At 37.3% G+C, this 23,480-nt stretch overlaps 1 protein-coding gene across 4 annotated transcripts in view; it reads left to right on the top strand.

The window, feature by feature from the left end:
* The window catches only part of LOC117962518 (CDC42 small effector protein 2), a 59,838-nt gene that overhangs the window by 12,449 nt on the left and 23,909 nt on the right, over positions 1–23,480 (top strand). For 2 of the 4 annotated variants that reach the window (XM_059022241.1, XM_034903784.2), the window contains exon 2: positions 22,479–22,784. In XM_059022241.1, coding sequence (XP_058878224.1) covers positions 22,731–22,784 — 54 coding nt within the window. In that variant the 5' untranslated portion in view covers positions 22,479–22,730. Of the gene's footprint in view, positions 1–11,455; positions 11,476–15,399; positions 15,418–22,478; positions 22,785–23,480 lie in introns of those variants that run through there. The other 2 variants (XM_059022247.1, XM_059022246.1) reach the window with 2 other exon arrangements.

Raw genomic sequence — 23,480 nt, 5'->3', positions numbered from 1 at the left:
TGTAACCCAGCAACCACAACAGCATTGACTGCATTGCAAACACAACAGTCAGAACCTGTTTTTCTCCCAATTTGTGAACTGTGGTATTGCGTGGAATGTCAAAAAATATGGAAGTCTGATCAGCATTTCTGATCTGTCTAAGCTGGTACTGTTTGTTAGAAACGCTGAAATTTATAAAAGTTTCTCTTGGTATTCTTCAGGAAGCTAATGACGCTTCTTTGAAAATGGCTGCCTGTATAAAATTTATGATTCGAGATCGGGTAGTAACGTTTTGGTTCGTCTTTTCTCAGCAGTAAGTCACGTTGCTGCTTGTGTATTCAGACGGATGTCTTTGTTGTCTTTTCTCGGCAGTCAGTCACATTGCTGTTTGTGTACTCTGGTAGTCCACGTCTTTTGTTGGTGATTTTAATACACGCATCACTATACTGTACTCGAATTTAAGACGCAGGCTATTTTTGAGAAGCAAAAAATGGTTCACAAAGTGTGTCTTAAATTCGAAGGAATACAGTATATGTATTTTAAGAATGCTTATTTAATATCAGTCAAGGTAATAATCCAAGATGGCATAAATTAATCAGACTGGTCTTAAATAATTTCCATCAGCTGACTGTTGGCAATGCATGAAAATAAACATTATCTCCATGGCAGTCTAGTCTGCTGAGAGCCACAGGAGACAGGAATCTGGCACCACAGTCTGATCTAAAAATAAGTTGATACATTTTTCTAATGCAATTTAAGGTAACTTTAGAACAATAATACAGAGCTTTTTTGATGGTGGGAAGTGGTGGAACTACAGAGTGGTTGACAGATGCTCAAACATGAATATTGCAAGCAACTGTTGTTTCGGGAGAAGCCTTAGCTTTGTACTAATTAATAGTTACTTTATAATGCACCAGCTGCATTACGTTCATTTAACAATGAATGTTTAATTCACTTTGAACTTTGCACTTTGCAAACAGCGAGAGTTCTCTATCACTCTTCATTGTCCTGTTGATAGGGCTGGAGCAAATCTAGTATTCCTTATACTTGGATTAAAATATGGGGTAGGGGAGCTTTTCAACATGACACTGTTTCCTTGCTTATATACACACAATAGTGTATACACAGGAAGCAATAGTTTTTATCTGTTAGATTATAAAATAGTAAAAGGAAATTCGAGTTCAGTAGCACAGTGTCTGCAGTGTAGCCTATTGACCCTTGGGTTAACAAGTGAGGTATGAAATGGTTTGCTCGGATGTGGCAGCAGTTAGAGGCCCGATTTTCACTGGCTCACGGCATTGAGAACAGACTGTTCACATCACTGTCCCCTTCTTCCATTGACGTCATATTGTTTGAGCATCGTGACATCTTGCACACTGTGCGCACAGCCCACTGTCCTGCCCTGGTACAGACCAATGCCAAATGCTTCTTCAATGCTTGTGTTTTATAGATTGTATAAATATATGCTCATCAATGTTTGTCTTTTAACAAAGGATCCCCCATCATTATGATCCATTTATCTTCTTACACAACAGACAGTAGCCCATCGGGACCCTGACACGTTCTGTCATGCATATTGTGGCCTGCTTATCATGATACGTATTATATCATGATCTAGGTTTCCAGTATCATACCCCTGCGTTGCTGATTGAATTATAATGAAGACCTGCTGTACTTGCAGTATTTATGAGTTCTGGCTTTGATTAATTAGACTATTCTAGTTTAAGCCTATATGTTTGGAACCAGTTGTCTCAATTCCATGAAGCCATGCAAACTCTGCATACTGAGACTGAAGGACATGATACTGTATGTCTGTCTACATACTGTACACCCTAACATACAGCTACTGTATTTGTTTGTTCTGACTGTTTGTCAAGGTTCTCAGAATCAAGGTCATGGCAACCTTCTTAAAGTTCATACAAAACAATTTTCAGATTCTTTGCTGACTGATGCAAATCACAGAAGTTCAGCTACAGTATTAAAATCATACCCATCCAAAGACTTTTAAATGAAAAGAATGTGACACAGACCATGTGAAAGAATGTTTTTTTTTTTTTTTATGAGATCTAAGGCATATTTGAAGAAGAATAAACTAAAGAAAGAAAGTTAATTTATAGTTGTTGTACCACAAGAAAAAAATTCTAAATGATTGCCCAAGGCCAGTTCATCAGTTTGGATGCACAAAATACTAAAGTACCTACAGTAGCAACAGTAATTGTTCAGTCCAGCCAAGTAGAAACTGCCAATTATCTGGTGGTTTTGTGATGTGACTAGGAGAGGCTAGGTTGACTGAGACCACCCAACTAATTTCACTTGTGACCCGAGCTGAATATTTTCCTCTCAACATCCTTTCTGTATTAGTGACCTCCTCAGGCAGCAGCCTATAATGACCATCATAAAAAAGTACACCTTTGTCACAGTGTATGACATTGTGCAGATGCTCTTTACTCATACACTGTGCAGTGAGCATCTGTAAACTGTTAACTCATTATATGTTATTTTTCTCTTTTTGTTTGGGGGGGGGGGGGTCAGCGAGAGAAGAATACAGCATCTCTGCATGGCTCAAGGACACATGCAAAGAGTATCTGGTAAAGGAAGGACGCATTGGGAGGATTAGTTACATTTGCAAGGAAAGACACAACTGAACCTGACAACCCCTGTGAATCAGTCATTTTAGGGACGTGCAGCATGTCCCATTGGCACTAAATGTTTAAACATGTTTATTCATTTAAAACAAACCAACAAAAAAACAGAAAGACAAAGAGAGCAGTGATCTACTTGAACAATACTCAAAGGCAAAAGTGCATTTTATCTACAGTATTCATTTGAAAGCCTTGCACCCTATAATGTGTTATATTGTAGGGATGAAGGGATGAAGCAGATGAAGCACACTGTACCACACTGTACCACTGATTGCTATAGGTGTGATACATAGACATGTGCCAATCAATGTCTGAATAGTTTACTGTGCTATGAAGCACTCGACACTAATCAATTGACAAATACAAATTCACAGTGCACTTTACAAATTCTATTGCAGGCACAAAAATATGAATGGAGATTTAAAAAAAAAAAAATTCTTCCAGCTAGAGAAAGCGGATATGATTTCAGATTGTATGTGTTTAATATGGAAGTGCGGTTTACAGTAGGCTCTGATGCGAGTAACTTACAAGTTGAGCTCTACCATTTGCTCTTGTGTATATGTAGGTTTTGGCTAATTGCGTTTTGCTACTGGTTTATTATAAGTTTGTGTTTCATGCCCTTACTATATACAGTAGTACAGTACACGACTGCTTTCCTGCAAAAAACAACAATGGCACACAGTTGGGAGAGTCCTTTGGAGTACAAACCACTGGACAGCACTCAATATAATTTACTAAACAGCCTGAGCCAAACGGAATCTGAAGATTCTTTGTCGCTGCTAATAATAGTCCTCACCAGCTATTGACTTCTTCTTCCTGGAGTGCTGATTTTTACAAGCTTAACAATGAGCCAGTGATCAATAATAAATGTGCCTAAATCTCCCTTTTAAAAAAATATGTAAACTTGTATAGAGTAGAATGAGACTGTTTCAGTACTTTATGGAAGGTGAATCCTTTTCCGCACAACTATAGTATTGCTCTGATGTACAGTATTTTTATTGGTGCAAAAGCAAACTGAGGGTAATGGTACAGTAGCTCTAGTAAAGGAGAGATGCCAATCATTAACCTTCCAGTGAGCAGTACTGTGTATACAGTAGTTCTATAGGAGTAATATTAATTGAAGGAGCCTTTCAGCAAATGGGCTATATGAGATTTGCCATCCCTGTCAATATGGTGAAATACATTTTAAAATCTTATATAACAAAGCTACCATTTCAGCCTAAACTAGGTAAGAGCTGACACAGCACTGGTACTGTAAGACTCATTCAGACTCCTTTGGCGGAGCACAGATTGATAAATGATTTGTAGGTGTTGTAACAATCTGATATTACCTCAAGCGTCTTTAGGATGGTATGATTACAGCTATCTGCAGATTCAGCTTCTCCATGTTCTAAAAGAAGCCTTCATTAAGTGAAGAATGCGCAGCCATGGCAACCAGGAAGATGAAGATAATGTGAGTGTCACATGCTGTTCTATCGGTATTACAGTAGGGAGTTGCCAGCAGGTTATGCCAAACATTTGCTCCCTGGTCTGTGAGGGAATGTGCTAGCGGGAATGTGCAAGGTCTTGACTTTTAATTGCAGAAAATGAGTATCCCAAATGATTAAAGGGAGAGAACATATTAACATGTTGCATAGCACTCCCTATCATGAGGTTAATACTGGGGCAAGCTCCTTTAAGATTATTAAACAAATAGCTTTCCACAACATTAGGTACAGTATAGCCCTGCTTATTGAGATTAGTGTCCATTAATCTTTTAAACTGTAGGTGTGGATGTTTGCTTTCCTTAGGATTTCACTCCGCAGCAATGCTGACCAGGCATTATCAATCTGCTTGGCCAGATCATGAAAGACTGCCTCTAGAAAGCAAACTTTCTGTTTTGAAGACAAGTACTGGTGTTTCATTTCCTCTATAATGGTTTAATTCACACAGAATTGTTACTTTATTGAACTCAACCTGTCACCTCTTGCATCAAAGACAGCTTTTAAAGCTCCCAGGTACCATACAAATACAGTCCTACTGATTGGCTGGTTTTGGTGGATAATAAAATCAATTTGGACCAATTTGTGTTTTCTTTAGTGCAGTATTTGCTGTCTAATAGATGTGAACTGAGCTTTCATTACAGCAAGTCAAAATGAAAAAGCTGGTACTTGCACGGATTCATTTTAAATTTGATTCACAGATGATGCTGTAATGTAACAGCGGGCATCTGCCGTCTGATAGATGCCCACTAGAGCTGGATGCTGATTGGCTGATCTACTGAATCATTTTCTAATGGAAAAATATATTCATTTTGACAATTAACACTAACGTACAGTACAGGGATCATTTTTTTTTAAATTTACCTTTAAAAAAACTTAAAGAACAGCCCCTAAAAAATGTCACAAGGATTTACATAAACTTACACAGACATCTGTCTTCATCGGTTGCTCTGCATTTAATTAAACTTGTACAATCTCCACCAAATTGAACACTTTTGTGAAATTCTGGTAAACATTTGTGATTTATTGTGTTAACGTTTCTATTGTAAGCTCCTTTTAAATTAGAGGATGGTTTAAATAAGAAAAAAGAATAAGCAGATGTTACTTCTGTGTGATGTTAAGATGAGAAGATTTAAATGTGGCAAAAAGAAGACCACTCTTGAATTGTGAATACCGATGATTTCTTGTTCCCCAGAGGATTGATCTGTTGTGCCAATTGTTAAGTTATACAATTGAAAGTTCGATTTAAAACCCCTGGCTTTCCGCCGGTCTCAAATAACTAATACTGTCGGACGGCTTTCGTCCGTCCGCACACAAACATCAATAATAATAATAATAATAATAATAATAATAATAATAATAATAATAATAATAAAGTGAATGAATTCACTTGTTTTTCAAAGACTCAGGATGCATACTGCACTATGTATGCAATATGTAGCTGTAGCAAAATACCGTTGTTGCCACCATGACACCCTGACAACAAGACATTGTGTCTCCAGTTTATTTTTTTCTGATCTGTTAAATAACATTAATCAATCCCATGTTAACAAACAGTCTAATAGTCGGGCTGTTGTTGTTTTGATTTATTCTGGCTTTGTCTTAAGACATAAATGCAGTTTTACAGAAAGGAACAGTCCAATGCAACCAGTCTTTGACCCTAGCGCTTTACAGCAGGTAGGAAGCATTAGCATACAAACTGCAGCTAATGATTTTTTTTTCAATGAAAAACACTACAGGGTCTGTTTTTATGATGTAGTGAAATCATGTTAGACTGTAGGCCAAGATGTCAAGATATGGTAGCACAAATGCTATGTGGTTGCACAACAAAAATATCTTGGCAGAAACCCAAAACCTGCTTGAAGTAAAAATCACAAGCTGGCTTGGGCTCAATAGACAGCTTTCTTTTTAATATCGATGGAAGCTTTCTTTTAGTACAACTGAAAACCTAGTGCAGGCGAAGCTCGTGTCATGGAGTTTCCTGTACAGGGGGTGATACTTGTCCGGCACAAACCTGGTTATGAGTGTTGAGTGTTGAACAACACTTTTGGCTATGTGGTAGCACAGTGACGGTTCTGATGGGCATGTGCAAGGATGTTGTTGATGTTTTGTGGTAGAGGGAACTGCACTTACCATGTGCACTGTAGGATTTATTGTAGTAATACTGCTACTTTCACCTAGATAAAGTCCCACAGCTCTGTAACAGTTCAAAAGTGCATTTTCTAACCACTGAGCTGTTTTTAGTTCATGCTGCTGTAAATATAGTATCCTATTGTGCTCCCTAGGCTTTTCAGCATGGTGTTGTCATGACATTGTAGGTCTTAAATGTTAAAGAGAATATTTGCAGTTAAGTGTGTCCCCAGAAGCCCCCCAGATATGCAGCACATAATATTACAATATAACAGAGAACAAGTAGGTTACACATTGATTTTATTCAGTGATATTGTCATTCTGTTTAAATCACTAACTGACCCCCACCCCCCCACCAACACCACCAATAGATATTTAAAGCCAAACACAACTTCCATTAAAATATACTGTACTATATTCAAAGCTGAATTTCACTTCTGAGGTTTAAAACATTCATTTATTTATGGAGATCTTCCCCTCAGATATTCAGTGTATGAGTTCACAGGTTATGGAGGGACTTCATGTATGTACTGTATAGAGCACATGTGTTAAACAGACCTATGTACGATAGATGATGTAGCAGATTAAAATGGAAAGTGCTGGTACAGTATTACTGGAAAAGTAAACTCTCTGCAGCAATGGAAACTAAATACACACATTTGTTTGGGAGGTAGGGTGTAGCGGGAGAGAGCGGCACACATCAAACAAGTAGGCCTACTATTTTTTATTCTTAGCTGGTAGGAAATTTATTTTAAAAACCTAGACGCCCAGCAGTGTAATCTTCATTTTTAAACAAAAAATACACCCTTATGCAAAACATGAAGTGAACTATTTCATAATTGTGAGCTGGATAACTTGGATTTTATTAATTGGGCCGTTTCTATATGAATATATTCTGAATTCCTGATTTTTAACTTGAGTCAGTTAATATTTGAGTCTGATAAATACAAATTAAAGCACTCTGACTAAACTTTTCAGGCTAGGTGAATTGCAGTAGATGTTTCAATGATAACGTCATTACAGAACATATTTATAACCATCCACTAGTTTAGGGCATATTATATTTTAGTTTGTCCATCATAATTTCCCCATTATAGATATATTGCCAAAGACAGGCATGCTTTATCTTTTATATATTATAACAAGTGTGCCTTAGCAATCATAACAATTGGACAACCAGTTTGAGAGACAAACAATGTGAGGCCTTCATTCCCCCCCCAAAGAGTTGCTGCTGTAATTACTTTCATGGATTAGCTTCTAATTCTGTAGAACTCCTCAATTTCAATGCAATGAATGTGGGTGTGTTACCATCTTCAAAGAACAAAGCCCACACTACTGCAAAAAAGCATCAATGTTTACATACTGAATAATATCATTTTGATTTTAAGTGAGTGGTTACAACATATTACAGGGTTAAAACATTTGTGATTTATTTTGGTTTGGGAATGATGGCATAATGAACCATGTGACTAACATAGAATGTTACGTTCTCTAATGAATAAGAAGATCCTGGTACGGTACCTATCAAGATATACGGCACAGCAAGCAGCTGAGAATGCTATGTTGTGTCTCTCCTACAAGGCTGTTACTTCACTCCTAATTTATGTATTTTATGTAGGATTATTTAGATTTGGACTCAACATTTGGATAGTTTTGGGTCAGGTAGTTTTTTTGCGTTCATACTGCTTGCAAGGGACATGAAAAGACCAAATGTTGAGTTTCTGAATGAAGTGTCAGGGAGTACTGAGCTGGCTTATTATAGCATGTTTTCAGGCATACTGTATGTGGCAAACTGTGGTGCTGTATTTATAGTATGGCTGTTCAGGGGAGTGAACTGCTGTGTGATGAACAGGCCCTGCTCCCCAGCACTTGCATGCTTTGGATATTGATACTTCCAGCCAAGCTCTTCTCCGGTGACCTTGCTTGAAAGTAACAACTCCCTGAGAAGCATTGACAGTGCCTACTGTAAAATGCAGTCTTCTATGCCAGATGTATTCCAGCATGTTGGTGTACTTCATTCATAAAACACTGCCATTTTTTTTTTTTCTAATATGCAATGGCATTTTTACATGCAATTGTAAATGAACATGCTGCTTCCTGGAAAATAATTCTCAAGGCTAATGGGTTTCCCATCAAGGACCTTTACCTTCTTGTTGAATATATGTATCCATACTAAACAGGATAATGTGTGGTACACTTTCATCCGAAAGAAAAGACCATTACTGCTGGAGCTAATGAATCTCACTTATACAGTACAAGGACATTGGCAGACCCATGTGTTTTTCTGAGCTTCAAATCTAGACTCTTCACAAAGGTATTCCGATTACAACAAGGCACGTTGACCAAAATCATAACTCATTCCAAAGCCAACATTTTTGTCTGCTGTTTTGCTCAGGCAAGAAGATGATTTCTTGGTCCACATAAATACACTGTTGTATGTAAGATTTGGCTGACTCCACAAAAGATGATATTGGCTTTTCTTTATCGATTTTGTTTTTGAAGCGTTTTGGAAAGCAGTGTAGAAAGAGCAGTTCTACAGAAGCAGGGAATCCATGTTGATTAATTCTGAATACACTGCACAGTATATTCTATAATGTGCATAACAGTGCAAAATGGCATTGTATACTGCAGTCCACCACAGTAAATTGACGAGTATTTTTTTTCTGAATATGACTCATCGCTGTGTGTGAAAGAGTGAGATATTATCTAAAGGTTTTCATTATTGTTGTATTCTGACGTCTGCTTTGAGAAGACATACTAAGCAGCTTTGATGCTGTCTTGTGATTTGATCTCATAAAAGGGATGGTTGTTAAGGGTTTCTGCAAAACATGAAGTCATTGTAGTCTGTGGTGTTATTTAAGAGCATTATCATTTTTTCTCCCTGTGTTTTGTATCCCACTACTCCTCTGTTCTTGGATCTGGGAGGAAGAATATGGTCTAAAGAACTTGTTATGATTTTATTGTTGTCTGATTTATCTGCAAAACATTGACTCTAATAACAAAAACATCAATATGTTTAAGTTATGGATCACAGTATTGGTTACTTAAACTGATGTGTGTCAAGTGTTTACTGTAGCTCTTGAAACAAACTTCATCATGTGAGATCACCGGCTTCATTTTCAAAACTCATTTATCAAATTTAGAAGCACAAATCATCTGAAGTATGCATCATTGTGACTAATGTGTGCTTAGGGCTGGTTCATACAGTACTTCATGCACATGACTGTTGGTGTTTACTGTAACACTGATCACAAACGGTATCCCCCAAAAGAATCCATAAGATAAAACCTCCATTTCGATTTGTCAAAAAAAGTAAGAGTACCATAAACTGACCTGGATTCATTTTGAGTTTTATATTGGAAAAGATCACCCTCCTGAGGTCAGTAATTAATGACTTCCCAGTCACTGCGTGCAACACCTGCCAGGGAGAAGTGGGACAGGAGCAGCTACGGGTCATAGAACAGCCTGAGCCTGTCGATACATGCTTCTCATTCAGCACGGATAAACCACTGGTATCCACAAGAAGTCCCAAAGAGTAAGTGGACCAAATACAGTATAACCCCATAACGAAAAGCAAAATAAACTGGATCAATGTGTTCTTTAATTGCGACATATATTTCCCTGCTTCTGGCATAATATTTCCCACAGTTCTTTGTGTATAGTAGGATCCTAACAGGATCCAATTACAGCTGACATTTGGCTCAGCTTTCTCTTTTGGAACTATCAAATTTATAGCTATCACCTTGACATTCTTATGTTGGTGTAGAGCTACAGTACTGTAGTTTAGCTGCTGTGGATGTGGTGCATTCTTTATTTATTTATTTATTTATTTATTTATTTATACTGCTTTTCACATGAGAGTGACTGGTGCTGTAAACCATTACACAGTTCGTAGGAGCTGTATTTGCATGATTTTTAAAAGTAACATGGGGTATACTGTATACTGTACTGTATACTGTATTCTCAGTCTTGTTCCTGTTAAGATACAGTACTATTAGTAAATATCCATACATTTATTAAATGGTTTAATAACTGAATCATTTTTTTCCATTCATACTACAGTACATTATAGATATGAAGTGTAGCCTTTGTTTAGGTGATTGGGTTGTTGTGTTTTAAATACTTCCTGTCATTGTAGACATGGTAGTTTTGCAGCCACGTTGCCAGAAATGGAAACCGTCCAGACAGCATCGTTTCTGTAAAAGCTCACCTTATTGATCAATATGCATGTCTGTAGTTCATAGGGATAAGGCCGTGGTTGGGTGCTTTTAAGATGCCAATGAATTTCATTGTCTATGAGCAAAGATGAGAGTTCTGAAATGTGTTGACTGTGAACACCACTGTGATAAAAGTTTTGTTGAACCATTGGTTACGCCAGTTTGGACTGCAAGTGTAGAAAGAATGAGAAGATTTCACTCCTTCCATGACTTGCAACAACACATGTTGAACTTGTATTGATTTTGATTTTTAATTAATCCTTGTATACTTTGCCTAAACAAATGTAATCATGTACTGTATTAAAATGCCCATGTTTTAAATATACTGCATTTTATTTAAAGACCAACCTGGTACAGTATGTTTGAATGCATATTGATCAAGTACTATTGCATGTTCATTTTCTTACAGATACCTTTTGAATTTTTGCTCTGTGCAAAACAAATCTGGGTCCATACTGTAAAGATTGGTCAGAACTCCTGATCTGTTTAAAGTTGCCTTGACCGAAGCTACTGCAGAACATCTGCTCTTGCTTTGTCAAAATAGACAACAGTATGGAAAATAACTTGCTGTAGACTACACTGAATAGCGAAAACTATTTCTTACTGCAGTTTTGACACTGTGACTGGATATTTTGGAGGGAAATGCCCCCCACCCCCACCAGGCACAAGCAGCTATCCCACAAATCCAGCTTTTTCTATTCATATGCAAATGTGTCTCAGCAGCATGGCTGGGCTTGATGGAACATTTTATGTTGGGCGCCCTCTGTCCTCGCTGTTTTATGTGCACTGAAGAAAGATAATAGGGGCTTTTGTGTGTCATCGTGTCCCATAACCCCCCTCCCCCCCTCGCTCTCCTCTCCCATACCACTCTATTCCTCCCTCCCTACGCTGCATTTCACAAGGAATTGCTCTGCAGCTGCAACCCTGGCAACAGGTCCTAGACGCAAAGAATGAGGGCAACCCTCCAGAAACAAGGCCGAGGATTGTCATTTTTAGAGTAGTCCAAATGAAACTGGTAGTAAAGAAGTAAGTGGCGTACTGTATCTTCTGTAATAGTAATAAATAATTACAAAATAATTTGTTTTACAATTAATAAAAAAATTACCGTGGATATACTGTATATTTCACATTTATTGTAACTGCTGTAAAAAATCTCTTCTGATACATGGTAATTTTCATTTAAACTCAATAAAATGCAATTAAAACAAGAATGCCTGTGATGTAGCTGGCTGACTGATTTAAGTGCAGCATAGGCAATCCAATTTAAAATGTTCTGTTTGTTTGCAAAAAATCTCATATATACAGGCATATGATCTTTTTAGATTATTTCCAAGCGGATGAGGGCGTGAAGAGCAATGTGAATACAGTAAGTCTCATTAATTGTCATGCTGCTTGGTGCAATGTGGCATCCAGCTTTGCCTTAGGGTTAGCTGTCTTTTGTGTGCGTACGTATGCGTGTGTGTGTGTGCGAGGGTGCGCACTGGGGGAGACGGGTAGACACAATTAATAAATACCTTGCATCAAATGATCTGGAACTGAGTGACAGACAAAGGGGTCTCTTGGGAAAATTAGGGAAGGAGCTCCCGATGAAGTGTTACAGGCTTACTGCAGCCTTAACACTGAACTCCTGTGACACAAACAGAGTTTTAACTGAAGGCCAGCCTGTGCATTGTGAAGCTACAGGTAGCTGGAATCTTTTGCTGTTTGTGACACAACATCTGCATGCCGTCTTGGCATGGTGCTAAACGTTTATACAAGATTAGCCAGCTGTGTGTGAAGGGGGGAAACAAAAAGTCTGATTTCCTTTGTGTCATACTTGCCTAGTGGTGCTCTGGGAGCAAGACGTACCAGTGTCTATTCATGAGGGCTGACGCAGTAGCACAAAGCATTGCCAGGGTTTCTGTTTAAATGAGAAATTCTCTGCTAGGTCAGAAACACACTATTGATAGTCTTATCTTAAGGGGGTGGGGGGAGGGACATGCATAGGGGAATGGTGCATGTTTTCTTTAGGATGAATATCAAGTATGCAGTGCTTACAATATCAGGAATGTACAATAATTATTTAATAGTTTAATTAATGATAATGGAAACTGTAATCTGTGGGACTTCATGGGTGTGACATGATAACTGTACTATAAAAGCTGCTTTGTCAGCATTTGTTTTTAGATGTTCTCAAAAAATAGCAATGACATATTTAAAGTTGTATTAAATGCTACAAAACATTAATAAAACCTCTTTACATACAGTACAGTGCTATACGATGTACTGTACAGTAATCCGTTGCCGTTTTATCCGCCATGATCAATCTCTTCAGCAACGTTAGTTTATTTTTGAACACAGAAGATTAGTTCAGAGACTAGAGAGCCTATCAAGGTTTTCGTACACTGTGTTGTACGTGATCCGTGCGCTGCCATTGCTGGTAGGGTCACGTGAACTGTTCAGTGTGTTATGTAAATAAATCCTGTTCACCTGCGGGGCGTATCAACTTCAACCTCCGTCTCGATCTCCTGCCTGTCACTCAGCAGCGAATGCACGCATCCACTCGGCAGATGGCAGATGTCACAAGCATTAATACTTTTTTTTCTGGTTTCGGTTGTTGTTTGTTACAGTATGGGTCATCAATAACTTAGTTTAAATATCCACACAACCTGTCTGCAGACAAACATTTAAGTAAAAGTAAGAATTGTAACGGTTGAATGTAATTGCTACAGTAGCTCATATTTTAATTACATAATATCGGAAATATGTTGTACTTGACTGGCCATACTGAATGGTAAAGGCCAAAAGTGGGTCATAAATGATGAGGAATTAGAAATTATTGGAATGTGGCGTATTGTTTTTTTCAAGAAACGGTCTATAACAGTGAGTTAATGAGTTTTATTCATTAAGAATGTGGAGTTTAGAAAGCAAAGTCTATAATTAAGAAAAAATAAATGCTAGTAACCTGTATCTGTTTTGATCCAGGTGAGCTCTAATAATATAACTGTATCCAATTACTGTAGGTAAAATATATACCAGTCATTTTTTTTTACTGTAAAATGTAAAGGGTTTTTTATCATTCTGAAACTCTTTGTGATTGCATTTACTGTATGCTGTAAGAAGTAATTATTCATAAGAGTCTATGACATGAGTAACCTGTTGTCCTTCGATATGTAATTACCATGGGAACCGAAGTTTAAAAGCTCAGGAGGCAGTGAGTACAGCTTTGGAAATTGGTTTGATGAATTCCACTTTGATATTTTTAGAAGTAAAATATGACATTTCATTAAAGCAACCATCACTTACTCTAACTACACCGACTCTGGTCCTGTGCTATATTTGAAAGCATGCTTGCCTGCTTGCTTTTTCACTTCTGAGTCGGTCAATGTTAACTCGCTGTCTCAGAATGTACTTCAGAACATCAGAACATGGCTTCCCCTCGAAGCCACAGCTGTACAAATGAAGTAACTTTGGAAGCACAGCCTATTAAAGAAATTATTAAATGACAATTCTACATGGGCAGTGTAATTATCAAAGAACCTGAAGGGTGTGCGAGCTGTGTGCAGCTTAAACATTTTCATCCTGATTATTTTGGCCTTTCAGGATGTGTTGCTAATGGCTGCTTTTTGTTATTGTTTTAGCACCAAGCGGTTGTGATGATTTGTTAAACGTATGAGAGAAAACAAATCAATAAGCTTCCTGGAAGGACACTAAGTGAATGAGTGGGAGATTTAGGACTGTCCTTTCTGGCTGTACTGCACTGCTTTGCTTGTGTTGTTTAAATGGAAACGGTTCTTGCAGGGATGAGGAGTGTGTCGTGATCGCGTGGGAGTGTAGAGGCCTTCCAGGTGTCTTTTTTGATCTGTGGATCTGAAAGCAGTTGGCAAAGACTTCAAAGACCAAGACTTTAACGTCGTTTGGGTTAATGGCAGGGAAATAGATATTTTAGAAATCCTATCCAGAAGGCAGTTCCTGTATGTGCTTTTAGTATACAATGTGCCATAGTATACAAACTCTGACCAATTGGTGCAATATAAATATACAATATGTTTATTTTTATTAGAAGTTTAAAAAAAAATGGTCCTAAAATCAATTATTTTTTAAAATCTGGTTTAAAAGGAACTATAAGTGGAATGTCATTGAATTTACTTCAGGTTAACTTAAACAATTTACAGTACAAACACAGGTTTGCGTTGCAACATACTGTAATCTGAACTCGTAAATGGCTTTAAGGTTGGAAACGTCTGTGAGCTCTCTCAGTACAATTCTGTTATTTCACTTGTAACGTCCTTGAGCCATAAAGCATTTGCATGCTTGTAATTTCTTATGTAGGATTCCCATATATTTACAGGCATACTAATGTATGCAGACAATCATCTGTAATTTTTTTCATGAAATACCTGCGCAACTACACTATTACTGGATACATTTTGTTAATACAGTACATTTTATATGAAAAAAAAATCCTAAATGTGTTTTTGCAAAAACTTAAAGAAAAACACAGATTGTTGTACAGTAGAGGGGCTTCTTTTATAAATGTAAATTTTAATATAGCCCCATTGCCTGCATGAGTTTGCAGCTCTGCTGATTCTGGACCGCAGGCAGTAGAATAGAGCACCATAAAATATAACTAAATCACATTAACCTTGACTGATTATTTGTCTTTCATTTCATTTGTATTTGTACAGTACTGCTTAGGTCGGATTTGTACTGTATGCATGCAGTGTATAGTTTGGCATTAGTAAGTCTCTGCAGGATTACCAGGTTTTGCAACAGCAAACAGTGCACCATTACTATAATATAATAATACTATAATGTTCTTAATCATGATGTTAAACCCCTTTTTGCTTTTTCATTATTTTCTTATAATGAACTTAGGTACCGTACATACTGTAAATGGGCTTGAAGCACTGATCCTGGTTATGAAATCCACTAGGTACCGTGAATTAGTTTTCTGGGAGAGGGATGCTGCGCTCTCTGCAGCTGAAGGTGAGAATATCCTTCCCTACTGCAGAACTAAGTTTAAATCCTGGAAAAGGGGACTGTTTCTCTACAGTGTAGTATGTATTTTACAGTAGAAAAACAGTACTGTCCTTCACACAGGTATGCCATTTCTGTATAAAAGTATGAAGGAAACTTTGTTAAATTGCCTGGGGAGGTAAGATATATTCTAACAGTGTCTTTTAACTTCCAAATCCATAGCCCAATCCTGTAATTCATACAATCATTTGGTGCTTTGAGGTGCATAAAAAAAAAAAAAAAAAATAAAAAAAAAACAGTGTCGGTCTATTTTAATTGTCTGAACAGGCATTTCCGATCTTGCGTGTATATATGTATATATGTATCTATATGTATGTATATAAGTGTGTGTGTGTGTGTGTGTGTGTATATATATATATATATATATATATATATATATATATATATATATATATATATATATATAATATTTATTATTATATTTATTAAAATATATTATTATATATTTTATATATATGTATATATGTAATATATATATTTATTTTATTTATTTATTTTAGTGGGGGGGGGGGGCATGAAGGATTAATATAATTTAAAAAAATTCTACTGTTTGCACTGTTTTCGGTATGTACAGTACAATATAAAATCCAGCATCAACAAAATAAAAAACCGAAAGAGAGGGTGTTGTAATCCTTTTAATGCACAGTGGGGTGGAAGGTCTACAGTTTAAACATTTAAACTATAAAGTACATAGAAGCTCTCTGACAAGCAGATTGGCTTCTGCCTCAACATTGTTCGGGCCCTCCTTTTACAAGACATGGGAATTCAACAGAGCAATTAGGAAACACCATTTCAGGACGTCATTGTGTTGGGCCCTTGGGTCACCTGACATGAAGGTAAAGTTGGGGCGGGGGCTGTCTAGACAAAAGTATAGCTCATCAGTAACCACTGCTTTATGTATTAGACCTGGACAAAGGAATGTGCAGCTGGAGGTTTTGCTTAGGGCTGGTGTAAAATTCTCTATAAAACTGAGCTGAGGCTGGTCTGGGAGAGTACAGCACACAGCCATGTACTGTAACACAGCCATGTCTACATGCACTGTGGCCTGCTGAGAATGCTGAGAGCTAAAGAAATCCAGAACAATCAGGGAAATACCCAGTGAAAATCCATACATTCTCTTCCCATTCGCACACTCAGATTCTTAATGCTTCCACTTGTACTGTAGTCATACACGTGCAATATCTACCTGCACAAGGTTTTTACCACTGAGATGCGGGATTCAATAAATATAATTAAAAAAAAAAAAAAAGTTTAATCCAAAACAGTGGTAAGATTGCCTTTCTATTTTTTAAACGCTGCTTAATGTTTAACCCAAGCTTGTCGTAGTTATTTTTGTAACTTTTTTTAAATGTATTTTTATAGAGTACAAGCCTATCCAGTAGTTCAACTTGATGTTTTCTTTATACAGCACTGTACTAGTGAGTGTTTCTTAAGATGGTTTTATTTTTTAAACATAGAAAATTAAACAAAAACTAACAGGACTGTGACTCATACTTTTACAAAGGTCCAAATATATTCCAACAACATGAGTCATGTGTGTGTGTTTTTTTTATTTATTTTTTATTATTTATTATTAGCTCAGCTTAGGATGTCTTCCAAAGCTGAACTAGGATATAACCTTTGTGAATTAATGACGGTAAATTCACTAATGAATAATGATTGTTCCGAATTGAGTCATGTTGTAAAATCATTTGGATTCCACTGAAGTTTAATGTTTATTTTTGGCTTGACAGCTAAGCAAGATCCCTTTTAATCAGGTCAGTTGATGGTGGAGACGCTGCCCCTTGTTTTCTGATTCTCAGAAGCCAAATGGCTTGACTGGCCAAATGAAAATTGGTCAGTTCCATTGATACAGTCTCTAGAGATGTTTGGCAAGTGATATAGCAAGGGAAGAAATGTGGGTGATGCTATGCAAGGGAAAGCTTAGGACAGATGTATTCATTGTGTCGGTGTGGGTCGCTGGGGTTTCAAAGGATTGAAGAGGCAGTTCTGTAGACCTGGCCTTCTCTTTTGCATGTTGTAATCAATCATCTTCCTGTGGTAAACCACTTGCAGTGTCTGCACTAGATCTTTCCTGTTTCAGGGCATGAGTGTTCCCATGTGGTAGAAAGCAGCTAGACTCCTAAACCAGGACCTGTTTTTTTTATAGCATCCAATAAAAAAATGGCTTTAAGTCCTCTCGGATAACGATGTGTGTTTGGTTCCCCAGGGAGTGTGTGAAGCCGTCTGTGACTCGTGTTCACATATGAGAAAAAGCGTGAACATCCAAAAATGAAAAGGCAGCCCAGGACCGGCCCAGATTTAGGCCGCCATTTCGATGTGGCCCAGGGCCTACAATCTGAGACCAGAGCCAGCCTTTACATATGTATGAACGCAAAGCAGACTACCACCGGCCTTTTCGTATCACATCATGTTGTTGAGCAAAGTGTATATGACAATGTATTGCTGTATTTAGATTAGGGCGCTTCCCTCAATGAAGTGGTAATGATTAGGGATTAGAGAATAATAATGACAATGATAGTAATAGCGAGTAAACAATAGAATAGTTTAACGATCGTGTTTGTAAACAAAGACGATATTCATGCAGGTTAAACAAATACATATAACTGAGAAGAAAGATGTGTAATGTGTTTAATGCCTGGTCTTTCCTTGCGGGAGCAATAGTACTATTATTAGGTGCTCAGTTGTGAGCTTGTCTTGTGAATGTCAATCATTGTATGTACAACCTGATAGTCATTTGCAATCTGATGTATCCGTTTATGAAAATGAATATTTATACCTGTCAACACTAGCAAGTTGCTGTTTCCTGTGTTCTAAATACCTCCGTGTTCTTGAGAGAATAATGTGATTGTGGGTGGGGGTAAGCTCGGACCGTCGCCCCATTACACACTATAACAGTAACACTAGAACCGCACGGTGGTCAAATATTTTCCTAAATCTATGTATTAAATCCCTGATGGTGTTTCAAAGGCAGGATTGCAAAAATAAGGAAGTTACTATATAATCCCGCCCACCTAGAACCACCAAAGCAGTCATTTCGACTGCCTTTTACAATACATGTTTTTATTTAGAATATAACCTACAATATTCCATTTTTAGAATTTTTTTTAATTTTTTTATATACAAGCCTGTTGTTATCTCTACTGGACCTGGCAGCCATCAATTCCTTCGTTTTGTACAAGGAATGCACCGGGATAAATATCAGGAGGAGAGATTTCATCTTGAAGCCACAGCGCTTTGGCAGAAACATTTCGATCAGAAAACTGCAAAGCATCAGGGCTGCTTCAGCTCAACCTGGATTCAGTGCTGCACCGACTGAAAACATATGCTACTTTAATTTTAAATTTAAAAACTACTTTTATTTTTCTGCATGTGCATATACCTGTTTACATACTAGTTTATTTTGAAATGTTTATTTTATGTTTAATCGTTTAAATATGTTGTTTTGGCTGTGCAGATGTTTGATATGACATGCTTGAATAAAACTTTTGAGTTGTAATCGATAGTCTGTCTTTCATTTTAATTCTGATGTTTAAAATGTAGCTGTCATAATGACTGCCGGCGGCGGTTTTAGGTGAGTATAACCGCGGCGGTTCTAGTGTTAAGCCAAAATAGTCAATAATATATGTTTTTTTTTTTAAATATATACCATACAATTGCTGCATTGAAAAAATATATATATTAATAAGAAACATCTGCTACAAAGCAAGGATTATTGTATATTCTGGTAGTTCTTCCATTCTGAGTGCAGACTATCTTTCCATAAAAAAACAAGCAATTCACCACATTAGGCCTGCTTTTCAGTCACACATGTGAACGCGCAAAGGTGCCTTAAACCGCAAATGTGGACGGGGTTGCAGACCTAAATCTGAGGCGGGGTCTATCTATCTAAAGTGAGGAGGTCAGTAACCAGGGCATTGAATAATCTTCTGAACCATTCCTCCAATTAGATTTTTTACTGTTATCTGAGTAGCTTGTTTCCCAGTGCAAACACCTGTTTACAGTATTCATTCTAAATTAATACCCAGGTATCTTAGTACATTTTGACTGGACACAGTATGTATTTAGCAAACAATATATGTATTGTTTAAAGTTTTGTTTTATTTCATATTTCTACATTATTTGTGTACACTGTTACATAGAATATTGAATGTAAAGCATTATTGTGACATGGTCCAAAACATTATTAATATCCATTTAAATGTTCCTAAATTGTAGTACAGTATTTTTATGCAGTTCTCAAATTACCTGATTGCTTTTGTCAGTATGTAAAGTACATGGTTACAGTAAATTTGAACTATTTCAAGTGAATGATTCCTTGACAGCACACAATGAGCAAACATTACAAAATGCTATACTGTAGTAGCTCAAAGAAAATGGCATGTTTTGTGTTTTTTTTACTCACTGTATAATAAAAACAAGTTAACTACTACAGTATGTACGGCTAGCTCCTGGTTCCTTCCAGGCCCACTGAAAAGCAGGCCCACGCTTCTGTGTGAATGCCTGCTGAAGGCAAGCAGTGAAAGGAATATAAAGCAGTTATAATTACATAGTAATTAATTTCAGCAATAATTACTACTGCACTCATTAAACTGGTGATTATAACAAACTGCAAATCAGTGCAACACACCTTAAATACCAGTTTCCTCTGACAGGCTGGTATTCCTCAATATTAAAGCTTGTTAGGTTAAATTCAGTTGAAAGTGCATTGTGAGGCAGGTGTTTTGTAGGCTAGCTTTATGGTCCTGCCACCCACCTGCAGTGCTCTGTGTTGGTCCTCCTGCAGCTGGCCTCAATATCTGGTTTAGTTAAACTGGTCTGTTTCTTCTCGCTTTCTGACCGAGTAAGCAAAATTTATTTTGAAACAAATAATAGTAACAAAACCAAAAATACTGTGGTTGGAATTCTGGCCCTGGGGTGTTGCCCAGTTACTGTGATAGTCAGTTTGGCCTTGTTGTACAGTACGACTAATGTTTTATATTTTATGTTTTTGCTTGAAGATTTTACCACCAAAACATTGTTGCATTATGTTTTATAAATGGTTTCTTTCCTGCTCCTATATAGCTTGTATACAGGTAGTTTGTTTATATATACAGTGTATGTATGTATGTATGTATGTATGTATGTGTGTGTGTGTATGTGTGTATATATATATATATATATATATATATATATATATATATATATATATATATATATATATATATATATATATATAATATACAGTGCCTTGCGAAAGTATTCGCCCCCCTTGAACTTTGCGACCTTTTGCCACATTTCAGGCTTCAAACATAAAGATATGAAACTGTAATTTTTTGTGAAGAATCAACAACAAGTGGGACACAATCATGAAGTGGAACAAAATTTATTGGATATTTCAAACTTTTTTAACAAATAAAAAACTGAAAAATTGGGCGTGCAAAATTATTCAGCCCCCTTAAGTTAATACTTTGTAGCGCCACCTTTTGCTGCGATTACAGCTGTAAGTCGCTTGGGGTATGTCTCTATCAGTTTTGCACATCGAGAGACTGAAATTTTTGCCCATTCCTCCTTGCAAAACAGCTCGAGCTCAGTGAGGTTGGATGGAGAGTATTTGTGAACAGCAGTTTTCAGTTCTTTCCACAGATTCTCGATTGGATTCAGGTCTGGACTTTGACTTGGCCATTCTAACACCTGGATATGTTTATTTGTGAACCATTCCATTGTAGATTTTGCTTTATGTTTTGGATCATTGTCTTGTTGGAAGACAAATCTCCGTCCCAGTCTCAGGTCTTTTGCAGACTCCATCAGGTTTTCTTCCAGAATGGTCCTGTATTTGGCTCCATCCATCTTCCCATCAATTTTAACCATCTTCCCTGTCCCTGCTGAAGAAAAGCAGGCCCAAACCATGATGCTGCCACCACCATGTTTGACAGTGGGGATGGTGTGTTCAGGGTGATGAGCTGTGTTGCTTTTACGCCAAACATAACGTTTTGCATTGTTGCCAAAAAGTTCGATTTTGGTTTCATCTGACCAGAGCACCTTCTTCCACATGTTTGGTGTGTCTCCCAGGTGGCTTGTGGCAAACTGTAAACGACACTTTTTATGGATATCTTTAAGAAATGGCTTTCTTCTTGCCACTCTTCCATAAAGGCCAGATTTGTGCAGTATACGACTGATTGTTGTCCTATGGACAGAGTCTCCCACCTCAGCTGTAGATCTCTGCAGTTCATCCAGAGTGATCATGGGCCTCTTGGCTGCATCTCTGATCAGTCTTCTCCTTGTATGAGTTGAAAGTTTAGAGGGACGGCCAGGTCTTGGTAGATTTGCAGTGGTCTGATACTCCTTCCATTTCAATATTATCGCTTGCACAGTGCTCCTTGGGATGTTTAAAGCTTGGGAAATCTTTTTGTATCCAAATCCGGCTTTAAACTTCTCCACAACAGTATCTCGGACCTGCCTGGTGTGTTCCTTGTTCTTCATGATGCTCTCTGCGCTTTAAACGGACCTCTGAGACTATCACAGTGCAGGTGCATTTATACGGAGACTTGATTCTATTTATCATCATTAGTCATTTAGGTCAACATTGGATCATTCAGAGATCCTCACTGAACTTCTGGAGAGAGTTTGCTGCACTGAAAGTAAAGGGGCTGAATAATTTTGCACGCCCAATTTTTCAGTTTTTTATTTGTTAAAAAAGTTTGAAATATCCAATAAATTTCGTTCCACTTCATGATTGTGTCCCACTTGTTGTTGATTCTTCACAAAAAATTACAGTTTCATATCTTTATGTTTGAAGCCTGAAATGTGGCAAAAGGTCGCAAAGTTCAAGGGGGCTGAATACTTTCGCAAGGCACTGTATATAATATAAATTCTGTTCATTCACGTTATGTACTGTATATTGTAACCTAATTGTACTCATTCATTAAGCCTCTATACTTTTACAGTAAATGAAACTCATTTATTTGGATACTACTTTTTTTTAATGAAGTATTGAATCTTTACTCTCTTTCTTTTTCTTTGATCCACAGGCTGCGTTGCACAGGCTTGTGGCAAAGGGGATATACGGTAGGAGGAGGTTTATCTGTGGTGACCGCGTGATCTGCACCTCCAGGCTGGGACCCACTTTCCCTTCCCTGTGCAGGATTCGGCAACTTCACCACTAGACATACAGTCAACTACCTGCATTTGTTTAGCATCCTAAACTAACCTGAACAAGAGTCTGCACTCTGGAGCCACATCTATTGGACCAGTAGCAGTTAAACACATAAGGACTGTTAATCATGAGTGAATTCTGGTTGTGCTTCAACTGCTGTATTGCGGAACAGCCTCAGCCGGTAAGTGTGACTGATGTTTGTGCCAAACCACGGCATCTCTCTTTGTCACCATTGTTTTTTGAGATTTTAATTTTTGGTCAGGTGTCTGTGAGTACATGCAGAATCTTTACAATTAATTTCTCGTAATTAAAGTACAGTCAATTCTCGTTGATACAAATTTCAAGGGACCAGCAAAAAAAAAAAAAAAAGTGTTTTATCAGGAGTCTAAGCCAAATGCATGCTGTCAGTTTTTATTGAAGTTACAGTAACACTGAAATGAAGTTTAAATTGCAGAACAATGAAGCGTATTACACATTTAAAAGTAGTACACCTTTTATTGAAAATACAGTTGGAAGTGAACATTTAAAAAAGTATACATTGAAAATGAACTGCATTCGCAATGTTCATGCCCCATTCTGATCAAGGGCATTTTTAAACTGCTAAAGGCGTCCTCAACATCAGGTATTGAGCAAATCGGAAATGCTGACAACTTGCATACTAGGGCTGCCAATTGAGCCTCCAAATAGCAATTGATTAATTGGGCACACAAAATCGAATCGAATAAATATCAATGATTGTACCGCCCACATACATTTTCGCACCATTAACGTTATATTGTTAAATATTCATTATATAACAGTTTGATTTGAAACTCCAAAGAAGCGCAAATTATATGCAGTCAGTTTTCTTCAGTGTTCACAATGTATTTACAGGCTG

Source organism: Acipenser ruthenus, chromosome 1 (genome assembly GCF_902713425.1).
Source record: "Acipenser ruthenus chromosome 1, fAciRut3.2 maternal haplotype, whole genome shotgun sequence".
NCBI classification, from domain to species: Eukaryota; Metazoa; Chordata; class Actinopteri; order Acipenseriformes; family Acipenseridae; genus Acipenser; species Acipenser ruthenus.
This window is presented reverse-complemented; position numbering and strand designations above follow the sequence as displayed.